At 38.3% G+C, this 19,943-nt stretch overlaps 1 protein-coding gene across 2 annotated transcripts in view; it reads right to left on the reverse strand.

The window, feature by feature from the left end:
• Positions 1-19,943, reverse strand: part of CPVL (carboxypeptidase vitellogenic like) — a 130,693-nt gene that overhangs the window by 42,227 nt on the left and 68,523 nt on the right. For both annotated transcript variants that reach the window (XM_058527596.1, XM_058527601.1), the window contains exons 10-11: positions 18,568-18,666; positions 16,834-17,007 (exon numbers count right to left, since the gene is read on the reverse strand). In XM_058527596.1, the coding sequence (XP_058383579.1) occupies positions 16,834-17,007; positions 18,568-18,666 (273 nt within the window). The remainder of the gene's footprint in view (positions 1-16,833; positions 17,008-18,567; positions 18,667-19,943) is intronic.

Below are 19,943 nucleotides of genomic sequence, written 5' to 3' on the forward strand. Positions count from 1 at the left end.
TTGGCTGAAGGTTCTGGCTTTCATTCAGTCACGTGTCATTTAGCACAGGAATCCTGTGCTATGGTGTTGACTATTACCAGTGACCAGACTTGGGAGTTACTCATAATAAGCAAGTGGATGGCACAGACTGACCCACGGCAGGAGCATGGGGGCCAACTTCTACAATGCAGGCCAGGCAAGTCCAGTGATGAAAAGCCCCGGGAAGAGCCCTAGAGATTGCAACGGTGGATCCCTCAGGCAGTGGGAAGTACGCAAATGCTGCTTTCCCTTTTGGACTAATAGACCAGGGCCAACTGCCAGTGAATTAAGTCATTCATACTCAGATGGAAGAAGAGGAAACTGCAGTGGAGAGAGTACTGGACCTAGAGTCAGACTCTGTGGCAAATGGACTCAAATGTGATGGTGATGATGACAACAATGATTAGGAAAACCAAAACACTGACTTTGCATTCTGGCTCTATCACATCTGATATGTGACTCTCTAACATACAGACCCAATAAGTGCCCCAGTGCCAATCCATTTATTAAACATTAGTAAAGCTTATTTTTTTTACTTCTTTTTTTCAAATAAAAAATTAAAGCTTTACAATTTTCCTCCCACACCCCAGGGAATGGTGGTGGGCACACGCTGCTTTGGAGACCACTGGTTTCCAATGGTCCAGTGTTTTAGAACATCTGTGTCATCATTTTGCATCTTCTCCTGTTATACTCTAACACAAGGAATAAAGACTGAGAGGCTACCGCAGAGTGGTGACATTTGTTACACAAGACATACTCCTCATTATATCCAGAAAAGAATACTTCCCCCGCTCTTTCCCTATTTCAAAGTCAAGTCAACAGATATAATTGCCTGTGTTTCATAGCACTTGGATTTCAACTGGATTTAAATATGCATTTCTTAGCTTATTGGTTTTTAGATCCCTGGAATCTACATAGCAAATGGTATTGTCATTTATTACCTTTCTCCTAACACTACCCTCACCCTGCCATATTTGTGTGACTCCACACTAAATTCTACTTTTCCTGTTGCCATAAATCACAAATGTACCTTCTAATGTTTTGAGCATGTGGTACCTTCAAATAACAACAAATAAAGCCCTTGCAAAATGATGACGGTGCTCATCGAGCAAAGCAATTTAAAACAAATCAATCCACATGGCAGAATATATTATCGAATGGCTTAAAGAAATATGTAAGAAAAATAAAATCAAAATGAGAACGCTGTTCTTATTTGAACATTTTCCCCCAACATAAACTTACAGGACAAACAAGGAAAGGTGCCAAAAGCATGGCAAGTTTGTGTGAAATGAAAGTCTGTTTCATAATTTATGGGTATTCCTTTCCCTTTATTCACTGAAATGCTTAAAAATCAAAGGAGCCTAGAAGAAGTATGCCTCATAAAAAACAATTAATGCTACTCTTACACTTGGATTTTAACTGAAACAGGTAAAATGAATTCAAAGGAAAGCTGCAGTATAAATTGGTTTTCCAACATACACTATTTTTATTTGCCTGTAAAGTGGCGGTTGCTTATCTACAGGCTATGATTACATAAAACAAATGTCCCAGGATTAGCTTCCCTCTCTTCAGTTATGCTTCACTGGGAGCTACTTCATCCTCCCCAAAGTTTTTCATGGAATGGCCTGGCCTTTCCTTCATTGTCTGCAAAGAGTTGGGAAGAAACGTGATCACATCAGCTTATAGTCAACAAAGCCAGACTTTTCCCATCACGGTTTGATGAAAGCTTAGAATCCAACTAAGCAGTTGAAGAATCAGGCCCATTTAAGCGTTAAATTTTTCTTGGAATGCTAGACATTTATCAAATCTAATTTCCTGGCTACTACTACCATCCACGTTTTGCCATCAGAAGACGTCATTAAGGAAAATGCCACAAGCAATTAGAATGACTGCTAAAATGAGTTAGATTTACCAGAAATATTTACCTTTCAACCTGCTAAGTCACATCCATTAAGTAGGAACAGCCCATTTCTAAAGGAAGATCTTTTGATAGCTAGGATAAGTAAATAAAACTTTTAACGACCCGGGTGTTAAGATTTCAGTCTGGTGGTAAAGCTGAGAAACATTAAGATCCTGAATTTTGAAGATGCAATTAGCTGAAATTTAATGAGCTGCAGAATGATAAGTGACAGGGAAATGTAACTTTATATTTACAATTTCCTGACTAGATGAACTTTTACACACAGCAAACTAATCTCCTACCCCAGGGCAATTTAACCTTTAAAAGCACAAGCATATGGAGGTAGGAACTGGCATTTGGAGATGGTACCTCCTAAAACTGCAGTAGCCTTCCAGACAACTTAGCAACAAACCGACCTCATATCCAAGAGCGATGTTTGGCTTTGGATCCAAACGGCCTCTATGTATAGAGCTGTAGCTCCCATCTGTTGAAATAATGGTTTCACACAGGAAATACACAACACACACACACACACTCACATTTTCTCTCTCATGTACACTTAGTCTTTGAAAACACAGCCCATATATTTTTAGAAAGGCAAGAACTATACCCAGAGAAAGAGAGGTTGAAAACATATTCAGAATCTTTAGCAAGAATCTTCAGCAAGAATCTTCATAAGAACAATGTAACTTCTTTATCAGAAAGGACTAAGGACCAGGGACCTGTACAAAGAGCAGGGGATTCAAAGCCAATAGCTCTCGCAGAGTATGAGTTGCATCTCCTAGATTCTACAGATGCCCGATCCATCTGCTACCGCATGTTATTTTTAAAATCAGGATACACCTTACGATCAATGTAGGAGAGTGTATTTGTTTTTGTTTTTAAAAAAATGCTGCTTAAACGAGGAAGGAACATGATATACGTAATATCATCAATGGTAATTAGAGTGGTGAATTATCTGCACTTACTAAAATTGAATATAAGTTTATTGTAAAGATAGTTTATGGTATAAATGAACAGACCATCTGTCTCTTTTCTGTCATTCCGTCCTTTTTTCCCTCCCTTTCAACTTCACTGCACGCCAGACTATGTGCTAGTTGCTATCCTAGGCAACTAAATCAGAACCTTTGGTGGAGTGGACCATGATTAGGGAGTATTTTAAAGCTTCCCCGGTGCTTCTAATGCAAAGGGAGCCGTGCGAACCACAGCAGGAGTGGAAGTGCAGTTTCAGAATGGGAGGAAAAGGGAAGACGACAGGAAGTCAAATGTATTTAGCAACATCTACTCTCTGCCAAGCCTTTTATCACTTCCTTTGTTCCAATGACAATTCTTCTTTCCTTTTTTCAAGTTTACTGAGTGTCTACTATGTGCCAGGCACTGTGCTAGGACCTGGTTGTAGAGTGGCAACAAGAAGGCAGGACGGCTGCCCTTATAATGCTTATGTCTGTGAGATAGGATTTTGCAGATTAGTAAGTAAAAGGGAAATTTTTAATTCCAGGCAGCTTGACTTTTGACACTGAACACACTTTACCACCACCATTAGGGGGCTATAACAGAGTATGATTTGCAAGGTAAATTTGCCTCCCACCAATGGGCATATAGAGCCAAGTAAAAAAAGATTATTTTAATTTCCTGTTATTTTTGGATTATGTAATCAATGTCTACCACTGAGGAAAATGGATGGAATTCTCTGTGAGAGTAGATCAACGTCTTTGCCTCCACCATAATGCCTCATAATTCTTTGTGGTATGCTGAGGGACTTCAAAGGCATGGCCATACTAAGCAGTCCACATGCTTTCAACACAGTCAATTAAATCTCTGCAAAGCACTAATCTAAGTCTGCCTCCTTCAAAATTTTATTACATATATTATATATATGCCAAAGAATATATTGTAACATTTCTGTAGGTAGGGAAGCATCATAATAAATGGACATCCACAAATGCACCAGTCACCTGAAGAATTAGTATGTTACCAATATCATTGGATCTACCCAGTGTACTTCTCCCCTGTCCCAAGCCTCTGTCTACTCCACAGAGAGAACTAGTATCCTGGAATTTAGGTTTAGAATTTCCTTGCTTTTGAAACAAGTGTTAACACATATGTATGTAATACTCAAAATAACATATTATTTATTTTTGTGTGTTTTCATGCTTCATTCTGTATGCATTCTTCTGTAACATACTTTTTTCACTCAAAACGATGTTTCTAAAAGTCTTTATGTTGTTGCATCTAGCTATAGTTTATTAATTTCCATTAATGACAAGTAAGAGCTAAAACTATAAAACACAAACAAAAACACAAGACTAAATGTTTGTAACCTTGAGTTAGGCACTGGTTTCTTAGATGTGACACTAAAAGCATAAGTGACTAAAGAAAACAAAGACAAACTGGACTTCATCAAAATTTAAAAATTTTGGGCTTCAATGGGTACCACAAAGAAAATGAAAAGACAGCCCACAGAATGGGAAAAAATATTTGCAAATCATATATTTGATAAAGGACTTATATTCAGAATATATAAAGAATTCTTACAACTCAACAACAAAAAGACAACCCAATTAGCAAATGAGTAAAGGACTTGGGTAGACACTTCTCCAAAGAACATACAAAAATGAACGATGAAAAGCACATGGAAAGATGCTCAACATCATTAACCATTAGAAAAAAGCCAACCAAAACCACAGTTCACACTCATTAGGATGGCTAGAATCAATATGCCAGACAATAACAAGTGTTGACAAGGATTTGGAAATTAAAACTCTTATCCATTGTTGGTGGAATTGTAGAATGGTGCAGCCACTTTGGAAAACAGTTTGGCAGTTCTTCAAACGTTAAATACAGAGTTACCATATAATCCAGCAATTCCACGCCTAGATATATACCCAAGAGAACTGGAAACATGTCCACACAAAAACTTGCACATGAATGCTCACAGCAGCATTATTCATAATAGCCAAAAAGTGGAAACAACTGATGAATGGATGAATAAAATGTGGTATATCCATACACTAGAATATTATTTGGCAATAAAAAAGAACAAAGTACTGATACATGCTACCTGGATGAACCTGAAAACGTTATGCTAAGTGAAAGCAACCAGTCACAAAAGGTCACATATTGTATGATTCCATTTATATACAATACCCAAAACAGGCAAATCCATAGAAACAGGAGATTAGTCGTTGCCAAGGATTGGAGAGAGGGAGAAAGGGGGAGTTACTTCTAAAGTATAAGGAATTTTTGGGGATGTAACGATGTTCTGAAATTTAATAAGTAAATTCTGAAAGTGGTGATGGTTGCAAAAATTTGTGAATATCCTAAAAACCATAAACTTGAACATTTTAAGTGGGTGAATTTTGCAGTATATGAATTATATCTTTAATAAAGTTGTTAAAGAAATAGTACAAAGAATTCCTGTGTACCCTTTATGTAGCCTTCAAAATATTAACATCTTACATAACCACCACACAATCATCAATACCAGAAAATTAACTTTGATATAATACTATTCTCTGTTCAACAGATTTTATTAAAAATATTCCAATTGTCCCCTAATAACCTTTTTCTGGTCCTGAATCCAATAAAAGGTCACACATTATATATATTTAGTTGTCAAGTCTCCTTAGTCTGTCAGTCTTTTTTATTTTTTCCCTTTTCTTGTCTTTCCTGACCTTTTGACAAGTACTGGCCAGTTATTTTCTGGAGTTGTTTTCTGGCATGTCCCCCAATTTGAGTTTGTCTGATATTTCCTCATGATCAAATTCATGTTATACATTTTTGGCAAGAATGTCATGTTAGCATTGTTGTGCCCTTCTCGTACAACACATCAGGAGGCACACAATGTTGATTTACGCCATTACTGGTGATGTTAACTTAGATCATTTGGTTCATATATGCCAGGTTTCTCCACTGTAAAGTTACTATATTCCCCTTCATCATAAATATTTTTTTTTTTTTTTTTTTTTTTTTTTTTTTTGTGAGGAGATCAGCCCTGAGCTAACATCCGCCAATCCTCCTCTTTTTTTGCTGAGGAAGACGGCCCTGAGCTAACATCGGTGCCTATCTTCCTCCACTTTATATGGGACGCCGCCACAGCATGGCTTACCAAGCAGTGCGTCGGTGCGCGCCCGGGATCCGAACCAGCGAACCCCGGGCCGCCGCAGCGGAGCGCGCGCACTTAACCGCTTGCGCCACCGGGCCGGCCCCCATCATAAATATTTTGAAGGGGGATACTTTGAGACTACATAAATATCCTGTTTCTTATCAGACTTCCACTCACTAATTTTAGCCTCCATTGATTCTTGCCTGAAGCAACTATTACTGTACTATTTGTCAAATAATGATTTTCTATTCCATTATTCCTTATACTTTTATTAATTGGAATTTCTCCCCATTCATTTTCTAATTTATTTGTTTACAGCATTTTGAAATCTGATTTTAAAGGGAATGTATATTATGTTTTATAAAACAGAATAATGCTTATTGTAGACTTTTGGCAGATTTTTATCAAGTAAAGGAAGTCCCCTACTGTGGTAGGCTGAATAACGGCTCTCCCAAAAGATATGCAGTCCCAATCCCTGGAACCTGTGAATGTTACCTTATATAGCAAAAACAAATAAATAAAGACTTTGCAGATGTTATAAAGTTAAGCATCTTGAGATGGGGAGATTATCCTGGATTTTCCAGGAGGTCCCTAAATGCAATCACATGTATCCTTATAAGAGGGAGGCAGAGGGATATTTGACTGCAGAAGAGAAGGCAATGTGACCACAGAGGCAGACATTGGAATGATATGGCCACAAGCTAAAGAATGCCAAGAGCCACTAGAAGCTGGAAGTGACAGGGGACAGATTATCCTGCAGAGCCTCCAGAGGGAGTGTGGCCCGGCTGACACCTTGGTTATAGCCCAGGGAAAGTGACTGTGGATTTCTAACCTCCAGAACAGTGAGAAAATAAATTTCTGTAGTTTATGCCATCAAGTTTGCGGTAATTTGTTACAGCACCCATAGGAAACTAATACAGACACTATTCCTAGTTTGCTAAAAATTTTATCCTAAATGGGAGTAAATTTTATCAAACCTACTTTTTTGCACCTATTAAGAAGAAAAAAATATTTTTCTCTTTTAACATTTCAGTGTGGTGAATTATATGATAGAACTTATAACGTGAAAAAGTCTTTGCATTCACGGGATCAGCCCAATGTGATCTTTTTAATCCACTGTTGGCTTAGATTGTTTTAATATTCTGTTCAGGGTTTTTACATATATGCTCATAAGTGAGATCGTTCTATAGTTTTATTTTCTCGTCCTTATCTGTTTTTGGTAATAGCATGACATAGTTCCCTAGAAAAATATGAGGAGTATTTTCTTTTTTCCTATTCTCTGTTAGTTTGTATAAAATTGGATTAATCTATTTCTTGAAAGCTTGGTAGAATTTACATATACAACCATTCTGGTATGGTGTTTTCTTTGTAGCACAATTTTAAACTACTGACTTAATTTATTCAATAGTTAAGGACCATTAGGGTTTTCTATTTCTTCTTGAATCAGTTTTTGTAAATTATATTTTCCAAGAATTTTGTCCATTTTATCTATTTAAAATTTGTTGACATAAGTTTTTTCTAGTGTTCCTGTATTACCTTTTAAAATCACTGGTGTATATGCAGTTTTCCTCTTTTTTCAATCCTTACTTTTTTGATCCATGAGTTATATTGAATTACATTTTTATTTGTATTTTTTGGATATCTTTATGTATAATGCTTGTATTGATTTATAAATTAACTATATGTGATCATAGAATATGTGCTGTATGATGCAAATTCTTTAAAATATTTGAGAATTGCTAATTATTATGTTTAGAGATTTATATACATTCATTAAATCAAGCTGGTTAATTACATTGTTCAAATCTTGTATTCCATTTTGGTTAATTTCTTCTAATCTATTAATTTTACCCTCAACAATGTCTAATCTGCTCTTTACTCATACCCCGAGTTTTAAATTCAACAACTGTATTTTTCATTTTTTAAAAATTTTTAATAGTTCTAATAGGTTTTCCTTCAAATTGGCCTAGCCATATTTGATAGTTTCTTGTTTATTGCTTATTTTGTAATTCCACTTTTACGTCTTTAAATATTTCATACATAGTTATTTTATAATCTATTTCTCATAATCTATTTCTCTACATCTGAAGTGCCTTGGATAGCCACATCTGTTGTGATGGTTTCTGCCTATTCTCAGTTATGGTAGCCTGTTTACTTGTGTGCTAGGTAATTTTTGATTATAAGCTTACATTTTTGCTGAACTTAGCTCTGAAAAATCTGAGAAACTAATATACTTCTAGGTGTTGTAAGATTTGCTTCTACTGTTGCCAGATTTCACTACCAACATGGAACCAGTTTAGCCTCTCTGCATATCCCAGGCTTGGTGCTGGGCTCTCAGGTCAGTAACCCTCCCTTACTCGGGCTCATGGCTCCGTCACCAGTTGCAGAGCTGAGGACACTGGCCCTCAAGCCCATCCTGCTTTATTGCTCTTGCTCCACAGGATTCACTTCTCTACCTTTTGGGGTTCTTTTCTTGTTGTTTCCCCTTTCTATTTTTTACTTTGAGATCTTCTTTTCTTTTATTAAAAGTATTATAATTGTGTTTGTTGTAATTTATCCTGGATTTAGTTGTATTTCAACAAAGGGCTCCTTCAGAGTGTCTGCTCTACCATTGCGCTGGAAGCAGAAATTGAGTCTACCTTTTCTCAACTACACTGGTATCTATCTCTTTCACTAGGCAGACAATCAAGTCTTTTTGTTTTTTAATTCACGAAGTTAATTTTCTTAGAGCAGTTCAGGCACACAACAAAATTGAGCAGAAAGTAGAGACATGGTTGGTCAGGCATTCCCTGTCCCCACACACACACAACCTCCCCCGTTATCAATATCCCCCATCACAGTGGTACATTTATTACAATAGATGAACCTATGCTGACACAACATTGTCACTCAAAGTCCCTAGTTTACATTAGGTTCACTCTTGGTATTGTACATTCTATGGATTTCAACAAATGTAAAATAACATGTATCCACTACTGCAGTATCGTACAGAATAGTTTCACTGCCCTAAAAATCCTCTGGGCTGGGACCAGCCCAATGGCGTAGTAGTTAAGTTTGGCCGTTCCACTTCGGCAGCCTGGGGTTTGCCGGTTCGGATCCTGGGCGCCGACCTATTCATTGCTCATCAAGCCATGCTGAGGCGGCGTCCCACGTAGAAGAGCTACAACTCTACAACTATGATATACAATTATGTACTGGCTTTGGGGAGAAAAAAAAAGAAAAAGAGGAACATTGGCAACAGATGTTAGCACAGGGCCAATCTTCCTCAAAAAAAAAAAAATCCTCTGTGCTCTGCCTATTCACCCCTCCTTCCTCTCTAACCCACAGCAATCAGTGAACTTTTTACTGTCTCCATAGTTTTTCCTTTTCCAGAACATCATATAGTTGGAAACATACAATACGCAGCCTTTTCAGATTGGCTTCTTTCATTTTAGTTTCCTCCATGTCTTTTCATGGCTTGATAGCTCATTTCTTTTTAGCACTGAATAATATTCCATTGTCTGTACTACAGTTTATTTATCCATTCACCTACTGAAGGACATCTTGATTGCTTGAAAGTTTTGGCAATTATGAATAAAGCTTCTATAAACATCCATGTGAAGGTTTTTGTGTGGACATGAGCTTTCAATTCATTTGGGTAAATACCAAGGAGTGCAATTACTGGATCATATGATAAGAGTTGTTTAGTTTTATTAAAAACTGCCAAACTCTTCCAAAGTGGTTGTACCATTTTGCATTCCCACCAGCAACGAATGAGCTTCTGTTGCTCCACATCCTCAACAGCATTTAGTGTTGTCAGTATTTTGGATTTTGGCCATTCTAATAGGTGCGTAGTGGCATCTCATTGTTTTAATTTGCAATTCTCCAATAACATACGATGTCGAACATCTTTGCATATGCTTACTTGCCATCAGTATATCTTCTTAAGTGAGGATAAAATCTTAAGATTTGAGTCTGTTAAGGTGTTTGGCCATTCTTTTAATTGGGTTGTTCATTTTCTTACTATTGAATTTTAAGAGTTTTTGTATATTTTTGGATAACGGTCCTTTATCAGATGTGTTTTGGCAAATATTTTCTCCCAATCTGTGGCTTATTTTCTCATTCTCTTAATATTGTCTTTTGCAGAGCAGAAGTTTTTAATTTTAATGAAGCCCAGTTTATCAATCATTACTTTCATGGATTACGCCTTAGGTGTTGGACCTAAAAAGTCATTGCCATATCCAAGGTTTTCTCCTAAAGTTATCTTCTAAGAGTTTTCTAGTTTTGTGTTTTACATAGGTCTGTGATCCATTTTGAATGCATTTAATTTTTTGTGAAGAGTGTAAGGTCTGTGTCTCAATTCATTTTTTTGCATGTGGATGTCCCCTTATTCCAGCACCATTTCTTGAAATGATTCTCTTTGCTCCATTGTCAAGGATCAGTTAACTATATTTATGTAGGTCTATTTCTGGGCTCTCTATTCTGTTCCACTGATCTACTTGTCTATTCTTTAGTCAATACTACACTGTCTTGATTACTGTAGTTTCATAGTAAGTCTTCAAGTCAAGTAGTGTCATTTCTCTAACTTTGTTCTTCTCCTTCAATATTGTGTTGGCCAATCTGAGTCTTATGTCTCTCCATACAAACTTTAGAATTAGTTTGTCAATAGCCATAAAATAACTTGCTGGGATTTTGATTGGGATTGCATTGAATGGATAGATCAAGTTGGGAAGAACTGACATCTTGATAATATTGAGCCTTCTTATCCACAAACATGGAATATCTCTCCATTTATTTAGTTCTTTGATTTCATTCATGAGAATTTTGTAGTTTTTTGAATATAGATTTCACATATTTTGTTAGATTTATACCTAAGTATTTCAATTTTGGGGGTGCTAATGTAAATGGTTTTGGGTTTTTAATTTTAAATTCCACTTGTTCATTGCTGGTATATAGGAAAGTGATTGGCTTTTGTATATTAACACTGTATCCTGCAACTTTGCTATAATCGCTTATTAGTTCCAGTTTTTTTGTTGATTCTTTCGGATATTCTACCTAGACAATAATGTCATTTTCACTTATTCATTCTCCAATACTTTTCTTTTCTTTTCTTTATATAGACCTGAGTTTCTGACCTCCATCATTTTCCTTCTCTCTGAAGAACTTTTAATATTTCTTGCAAGGCAGGTCTACTGGCAATAAATTCCCTCAATTTCTGTTTGTTTGAAAAAGTCTTTATTTCTCCTCCACTCTTTTTTTTCTTTCTTTCAAGAGGTCTTTTTTTTGTGTGTGTGTGAGGAAGATCAGCCCTGAGCTAACACCTGTTGCCAATCCTCCTCTTTTCGGCAGAGGAAGACTGGCCCTGGGCTAACATCTGTGCCCGTCTTCCTCTACTTTATGTGAGACGCCTGCCACAGCATGGCTTGATGAGCAGTGCGTAGGTCTGCACCCGGGATCCCAACCTGCGGACCCCAGGCCGACAGAAGCAGAGCACATGAACTTAACCACTATGCCATGGGGCCAGACCCTCTCCTCCACTTTTGAGGGATAGTTTCATAGGGCACAGAATTCTAGGCTGGTGATTTTTTTTTCCTCATTCCACTCTCTTTTTGTTTGCATGGTTTCTGAGGAGAAGTTGGATATAATTCTTATCTTTGCTCCTCTACAGGTAAGGTGTTTTTTTTCCTCTGGCTTCTTTCAAGATTTTTCTTTATCTTTGATTTTCTAAAGTTTGCATATGATATGCCTAGGTATAGTTGATTTTTTTTTTGGCATTTATCTTGCTTGGTGTTCTCTGAGCTTCGTGGATCTGTGGATTGGTGTCTGACATTAACTTGGGAAAATTCTCAGTCATTATTATTTTTGTGTGTGTGTGTGAGGAAGATCAGCCCTGAGCTAACATCCATGCTAATCCTCCTCTTTTTGCTGAGGAAGACCAGCTCTGAGCTAACATCTATTGCCAATCCTCCTCCTTTTTTTCCCCAAAGCACCAGTAGATAGTTGTATGTCCTAGTTGCACATCCTTCTAGTTGCTGTATGTGGGACACAGCCTCAGCATGGCCGGAGAAGCGGTGTGTCGGTGCACGCCCAGGATCCGACCCCGGGCCACCAGTAGCAGAGCGCGTGCACTTAACCCCTAAGCCACGGGGCCGGCCCCTCAGTCATTATTGTTTCAAATTTTGTTTCTGTTCCTTTCTCTTTGTCTTTTTTTCTGGCATTCCCAACATGCATATGTTACATCTTTTGTAGTTGTCCCACAGTTTTTGGATATTTTTGGATATTCTATTCTGTTTTTGTTCAGTCTTGGTTCTTTTTTTTTTTTTTAATTTTTATTTATTTATTTATCTTTTTTCCCCAAAGCCCCAGTAGATAGTTGTATGTCATAGTTGCACATCCTTCTAGTTGCTGTACGTGGGACGTGGCCTCAGCGTGGCCGGAGAAGCGGTGCATCGGTGCGCGCCCAGGATCCGAACCCGGGCCGCCAGCAGCGGAGTGTGCGCACTTAACCGCTAAGCCATGGGGCCGGCCCAGTCTTGGTTCTTTTTGATTTTCAGTTTTGAATGTCCACTTGTCATATCCTCAAGCTCAGTTTCCTTTCCTCAGCTATGTCCATTCTACTAATGAGCCCACCAAAGGCATTTTTCATTTCGGTTACAGTGCTTTTGATTTCTAGCATTTCTTTTTGACTCTTTCATAGAATTCCCATCTCTCTGCTTACATTACCAATCTGTTTTTGCATGTTGTCTATTTTTTCTATTAAATCCCTTAGCAAATTAATCATGGTTTTTAAAAATTCCTGGTCTGATAATTTCAACATTCCTGTCATATCTGACTCTGGTTCTAATGCTTGTTCAGTCTTTTTCAACTGTGTTTTTGCCTTTTAGTATGCCTGGTAATTTTTGGTTGAAAGATGGATTGGATAAAGGGAACTATGCTAAATAAGCCCTTAGTAATATGGTAGTAAGGTGTGGTGGGAGGGGAAGCATACTAAAGTCCCACAATTAGGTCTCAGTCTTTTTGAGTCTGTGCCCCTGGACTATGAACCTCACTAGCACTTTGCAGTTGTTCCCTCTCCCCATTTTAGGTGGGACAGCATGGCTAGAGGGGACTGGAATTGGGTATTTCCTTTCTCCCACATGGAAGGCTAGAGCTGAAGTTGAGTATTTCCGTTCCCACAGGTAGATTAGACTCAGATAAAACCCCAGCAGGTTAGGCTCTGGTAAAATAGTTTCCTGAGGGCAGGCCTTGTTTGAAACGAAAACCAGAATGCTTTGGTGTATTTCAAAATGGTTTCTTTTTACCTCCCCTTGCCTGAAGCAGAGGGGACTTTTCTCCCATATTCGCTGTGAGGACTTTGTAGAACTCCTAGAGATTAAACTCACAAAAGTGTGGGGCCCCCCATGACTGGATTCCCCCTGAGTCTTTAACTCTCAGACTTGTCCACACTGTACCTCCAGTAATTCATCAATTACAGTTCAGGTTTTCCTCCCCTGCCACCGGTTCCTGCGGAGGTTTCTGCTCGGATAAGTGATGATTCTCTGTATCCACCTGTCTATCTCTCCAATTTGCAGGGAAGTGGTTTACTCTGTGACCTCACTTCTCTCAAACATCTAAGAAGAGTTGTTGATTTTTAAGTTTGCTCAGCTTTTTACTTGTGGTTAGGATGGAGCGGTAACTTCTAAGCTCCTTACATGCTAACTGGAAACCAGAAGTCTGTCAAGTCTTTTTAATTTTTGTGTTTTCCAGGGTTTCTTGTATAACATTTGTATATAGCAGGTGCTTAAATACCTTTGCTAAAATGTCTTGAACATCACTGATAACGGCTTATATTTTCAAGCACTTTCTAAACACCAGTCACTGTTCTAAGTGTTTTATATACATAATCTATTTAAACCTCACCAGAACTCACTCGTAAGCTGTTATTATTCCCATTTTACAGATGAGGAAGCTAAAGCACAGAGCATTTAAGTATCCTCCCCCCAAAGAACACAGCCAGGCATGATGGAACCAGAATTCAAACTCAAAATGTCTAACTTGAAAATCCATGCTCATAATCACCATGCTCTATGCCCGGCTGACTCCTAAAAATCCTAAAAATATGGTGACTTGATTCAATCATGAAAAATTCCAATAGCCCAAAAGATCACTTCTCCTTCTACTTATTTTGGAAACTGCTAATATGATATTTCAATTTGCCACCCAAACATCTGAAATTACTGAAAAGACAATGCCTTTGAGCACATCCCCCACAGGGTATTACAAGAAAAGGATTACATTTTCATGTAGTCTACACAGAAATTGATGTACCACAGGAATTCTATTAGTTCCCAGAAACTGATGAAGGTCTTCCTCAGCCCATCAGAGATACTCTATATTGGTTAACATAAATCTAGGAAAAAGACTTCCATATCCCTATGAATAGAAACATGTGCATCATTTTCTACGACAAATTAGCACTGAGTCTTACATAAATATAACTCTGAGGGTACTAATGTCTTAAGCCAACTAGATTATTCTGATGCCATTGCATATACATTGAGGTTCACCACCATTAAGAGACCAGCCAAAGATAATTACTGCCCTGTGGGCTATGCCAGCTGTAGCGATGAATATGCAGTCTGTCTGAGCAGCAGCTGGTTTCTGGTCTGTACTCAGATTGACTGCATACTTTGTTCTCTTTCTTTATGGAAACTTGGTTTATCTGCACCACTGATCTATTCTCTTTTTTTCTGACAACTTATTCAGAGTTTAAAAGTTTAGAAAATATTCTTATTTCATTGGAATTCATATTGGGAGGTTTAGGATACATGGGAAACAGAGACAGAGATGTTTAAATATCAAAACGCAGGATCATCTTTAATCAATGTATTCTCCTTTATCATTAAATGGATGATCTATGGCAATTAGCCAATATCAGGAGAGTTTATATCATCAGGTGAGCTGTATGTCCCACCCTATCCTCACTTGGCTGAGAAAAGAATCATATTCTAGTTAAACTTATACAGTGAAAAAATTTATCTCCCAAGAGCACAAAAAAATGTACATGGGAACTTCCTTATCTGTTCTCCACCCAAAAGAAACACTTTGCATTCTTTAATGTTATATTATAGCACATTGTTTATGTCTTGAAAACAAGCGGTGAGCTCTTTTTGGTTTAATAACGTTGTGGATGATAACTATCTAATGGACTATGGACAAGTTTATTAGATATTTTTTGATATAGCACTAATTTATAGAACTCATTTTTCATTCATTCGTTATTGACATCTGCTCCAGACTGGTGCTAGAACTGACAACCCATAATGGCAGTACAGTGTGCTAAGTGTGACCAAGCAGTAGAGACAACACAGTCTGAGAGCTCAGAGAAACCAGCAGTGCTTTATGAAGGTGCTCAGAGAAGGCTCCAAGCAGGCAAACATTAAGAAGCACTACATTCCTCCGGCAGAACCAAACATAAAGTTGATTGAAATTCTGACCTCATCTAGTTAGACTCTTTCTTTCCCAGAAAGTATTTCATCAAGTTCTGTAGATTTATAATGGGTTTGTAGACTCTGCATGCCACTGACCTTAGATTCTTTTCAATAAGGGCTGTATGTCTAGGGACTCAAACTCAGAATACTAGAGGCAGGACCAGAAAATGGACCTTCTAGGTCTGGCATATTCTGAAACACAATCTAGTAAGGGTGCATTTGGCCAGGGACTCCCTGGACAGTACTGACGGTTGTACACTGAACAATCCCAAGAGACACTATTCCTAACACAGACATTGTAGAAATGTGCATTCCTCATGGCAGGCATTGGTGGTAAAGAGTCTGGTTCAAAGAAAAGTGGTATATTAGGACAATTTTTTGACAGATGGAAATAAAGTATCTTGAGGAGAGATTTGCCTTTTTTCTAATTCATACAAAGGTGTGTTGGCTACAGGCTGTACTGTTTTTGTTTATCCCAAACATTACTCTTGCTTCTGCCAGGATATAGAGAGGAAGTGGATCACCCCAGGTGGTGGTCTCGCCTATCATTAGCACACTTATCCTGCAGAGTTGCCCCATAGACCATGCCTAGGACAGATGATAACAGCTCTGGATAATCAGAGGATGAGTTGAGAAGAGTAGTAGTGGGAAAGAAATGCACAGGATGACTTTTCCCTATGTCACTTGCTCTCGGTATCCTCCCTCTCGGTGAGAGTTCTAGGGTCCATGCCTCCTTTGCCTGAACCTTCAGGGCTTCCTGTCCGCGATTTCACTTTCCTTTGGTATCTCCAGCAGCAAATCAGGCAGAACATCTCCATCAGATAACACAGTGCTTGACTCTACACACCTCCAAAAGGGACCCTTTCTCATCCATCGTTTCAATCCGACAGCCTAGCACAGTGTCTGGCTTAAAGCAGACACTGGAAAACTGTGGCTGAGCAACGTGAATGAATACAATTATCAGGCAAAATGCATTTTTGGAACAACTAGTTAATTTCATTTATCCCTGAATCATTGGGATTAATATTATAAAGCTAACAATAAGGGAAAATTGGCTTACACAAGGGCAGTCATCTTCTCGGCTCTGCTATACTTCTTTTCTCAAGAAAGGATGAGAGGTGGCATGTGCCACAGGGAATTTTATTTTGAGGAACTATCAGGGGAAAATGATTTAATTAGAAGGAAAAAAAATAAAGCTTTTACTTCGAAGAAATCAAACAATGAAGGAGTTGTTATTTAGATTTGTAAAATATAAAAGTAAAAAACAGCAGGAGTCAAATTACAAATAAAAGAAAGTCCCCTCTGCTCTGGGTAATCTGAAAAGTTCCTAAAATAGACAGTAACTGAAGTAACTCTCTTACCTTGTAATTATTCATGATTTCAGTTAACCATGGCTTAACTGACTTGACTGTGTCTTCTCGCAAGTACTTTTCAACTGTGGATCCATCGTTAAAAGTTCGGTTTCCCACATGGATGGCTTGCCTCACTTCTGGCAGGGACAAAAATTTCCCATAGTACCTTTGGTCCTCAGGTTCCTGGCAGAAGGGGGCATCAGAAAGAGATTAGGGGCACAAGGCTGGGTGGCGGGAATAGCATGCTGGGGAAAGCTTCAAATTTCTCCTACCATATACCACAATGAACAAGAAGTGACGTGCCTAGTAACTTGTCTCCAGCCTGAAAATTTTAACTGGGGGTTTTGAGGTAATTTAAATTTTACTAACAACAAATCTGGATGATCTGACACTCTTAGAGCCAATACCCAATTTGCAAATGCTGCATTTTCTTTTTTGAAAACTAATGTTTTGCAATCTGTGAATCCAATTAACAACCCCATTCGAGACAAAGATAGGGAAAATGGAAGAGGTGAGATTATTATAATCAATTTGCTCCTTGTTGGGGGCTCTGGGGAAAAAAAGCTCAAATGGACCACAAGGGGCCAGGGTGGTGGCATGGTGGATTAAAAGCTGAGGATTTCTTTTCCATGTTCTGTTGTTTATTAAAACCACATGCACAAAATAATCAGCTGACCATAATTTAAGGGGGAAAACATATTAAGTGTAAAAACAGATAATACTTTATGAAGGACATAAGACAAAAAAAAAAGTGTCCATGAGCCTTATTTTAAAAAAATGCATAGAAGTCTCTGTAATATTATTATATACTGAAAGAAAAAAGGAGTAAATGCTGTTTTTAAAAAGTTGCAAAAGGATAAAAAAAACTGTTAGAGTTTGAGATCAACAATTTTGTGCATCAACAATTTTTGCTAACTGTGAATACATTACTTTGTAAAGAAAAAAATGTAACCACATATTTTGTTTCTCTCTTGCCTACAGTATGTTTTTTTTCTCTTGGTAGAATCTGAATCCAAAACCACAGGGTTGGCAAATTCCATTGAAATTAGCTTTATATTTTATTTACAAAATAGTTCATAAAAATTTTAAAAACAGAATGCATTGTCATATACACTAGACAGATTATACAAATCCAAATCCCCACTTTGGCTCCTTTTGTCTTATTTGATTAATTCTACACAAAAGACATCAACTTTGGCCTACTTTTATGAAAGAAACTACTTGAATACTCTGAGAAATATTCCAGAGGGCTTTAAGTGAGGGCCATATTAAATGCACAAAACATCTTAAGTTAAAAGACAAAGCAAATATTTTCATAAAGGCTTTGGCAGTTTTGATTATCCAAGCTGTCTTAAGAACAGAACAAATAATGTGGGCATTTTCAAGAAACTCACTACAGGCTTGGAGCTCTGGGACCTGATATTCAGAACTGCCTCTGTAATCCTGGCCTCTGTCCTTCACAAAAGAAATTCTATGTAACAAGCTCTACTGGGGGGAAATTGTGTTAATCAGAGATTGTTTTGAGTTATCTGAAATATCACACATTCTCGATGGTCAGATCATCATGTATACAACATTGGTGGGGAAAAACATCCTACGATCAGTACATCAAATAATGCAATGCAGTTTGGACATATTTGTCTAGTATAGAGTCAGCTATAATACTTATCAAATTAGAGGAAGTTTGGTTTTGCCAAAAGTTTTAAGCAAACACTATTATGGTTTTTTAAATGTTCTCATTACCGTGCACTGTAAAAAGTTATAGTAATTAGAACATCCTGTAACATTCTGGAAGTAAGAAGGCTCGCTTGTTAAGTCACCATCTAGTAGTTTATCCAGTACCTGGTGGGGGGGGAGAGGAGAAAGAAGGAAAGAAAATATCAGGGTGGGTAAAAATATACAAGCGTTTGTCATTCCATTTATTCAATAACTTTTTCATCCCTGCATTCTTTCATTCAACAACCATTTATTGCACATCTTCTCTATGCTAGACATTCTTCTAGGCATTGGGGAAACAGCAGTGAACAAGAGAGACCAGAAGTTCTCTCTCATGGAGCTTATATTCTAGAGGGGGACAGTAAACAAGCATTAACAGGTAAAATATGCAGTGTGTTAGAGAGTGCTAAGTACTAAGGAGAAAACTAAAGAGAGAAGGGGACTAGGAAGTGTCACGGGTGCATGTGATATGTGTGTGTGTGAGTGTATGGGACACTGCAGAGGGGAAGAGACAGAGGTCTCACTTAGAAGGTGGCATTTGAGTAAAGACCTGTTGGAAGGGAGGAAGTGAGCCACGTGGACACGGACAGAAAGAACATTCCAGGCAGAGGAAAGAGTGAGCTCTAAGGCCCTGACTGTGGGAGTGAGCCTTGTAGGGAAGGGTTACCATAACACGGATCCTTGATCACTCACTCACAGGATGAGGAGAGAGGACAGAGGATATGGACATACATGCAGGTGCTTAGAGCTGGTGGAAGTTATCTTTGGACTTCTGACTTTCATCAGCTGAGGGTGAGAGTGGTCAGCATGGCTGTGTGCTTTTCTCTAGTCGTGTTCAGCTGCACGGAGGCAGGCATGGAGGGGTAGAGAGGTGCATTTAGCCAGGACTGTGGTTTGGCCAAAGGAGATGGAGGAAGTGCAAAAGGAACAAAGGTTGGGAATGTATGTAACTGACTGACCTTGGATTTAAGTTGGGTAATTAGAGAAACTAAGACTTGAGGGGGTTAGGGATCAAGAAGAGGTAGTAGGATCAATGGACTGAAAGACAATGGGGCTGCAGGACTGTTATTCAAGTTGGTATATTCGCAGAAGTGAGCCAGAAGGATGGGAGGTGGAAGCTGGAGGAAGATGTTTGAATCTGAGATTGTGGAGTGATCGTTGGCTTTTTGTTGTTGTAATGGGAACGAGCAGCTAAGGCAAAGAAGAGAACAAAATCACTGAAGGAGAGGAGACTAAGGCACTGAGGGACCAACTACTGTGGATACTACAATCACCAGAAATGATGACAAGAGTAATGGTGGAGAGAGTGAGGCAGCGAGGCAGGAGCTAAAATATTCAGAGAATGAGGAGTAAGCAAGGGGTTGGTAGATAACTGCAACAAGAAGTGGTGGGTGGTACCATGT

This window comes from Diceros bicornis, chromosome 3 (genome assembly GCF_020826845.1).
Source record: "Diceros bicornis minor isolate mBicDic1 chromosome 3, mDicBic1.mat.cur, whole genome shotgun sequence".
NCBI lineage: Eukaryota > Metazoa > Chordata > Mammalia > Perissodactyla > Rhinocerotidae > Diceros > Diceros bicornis.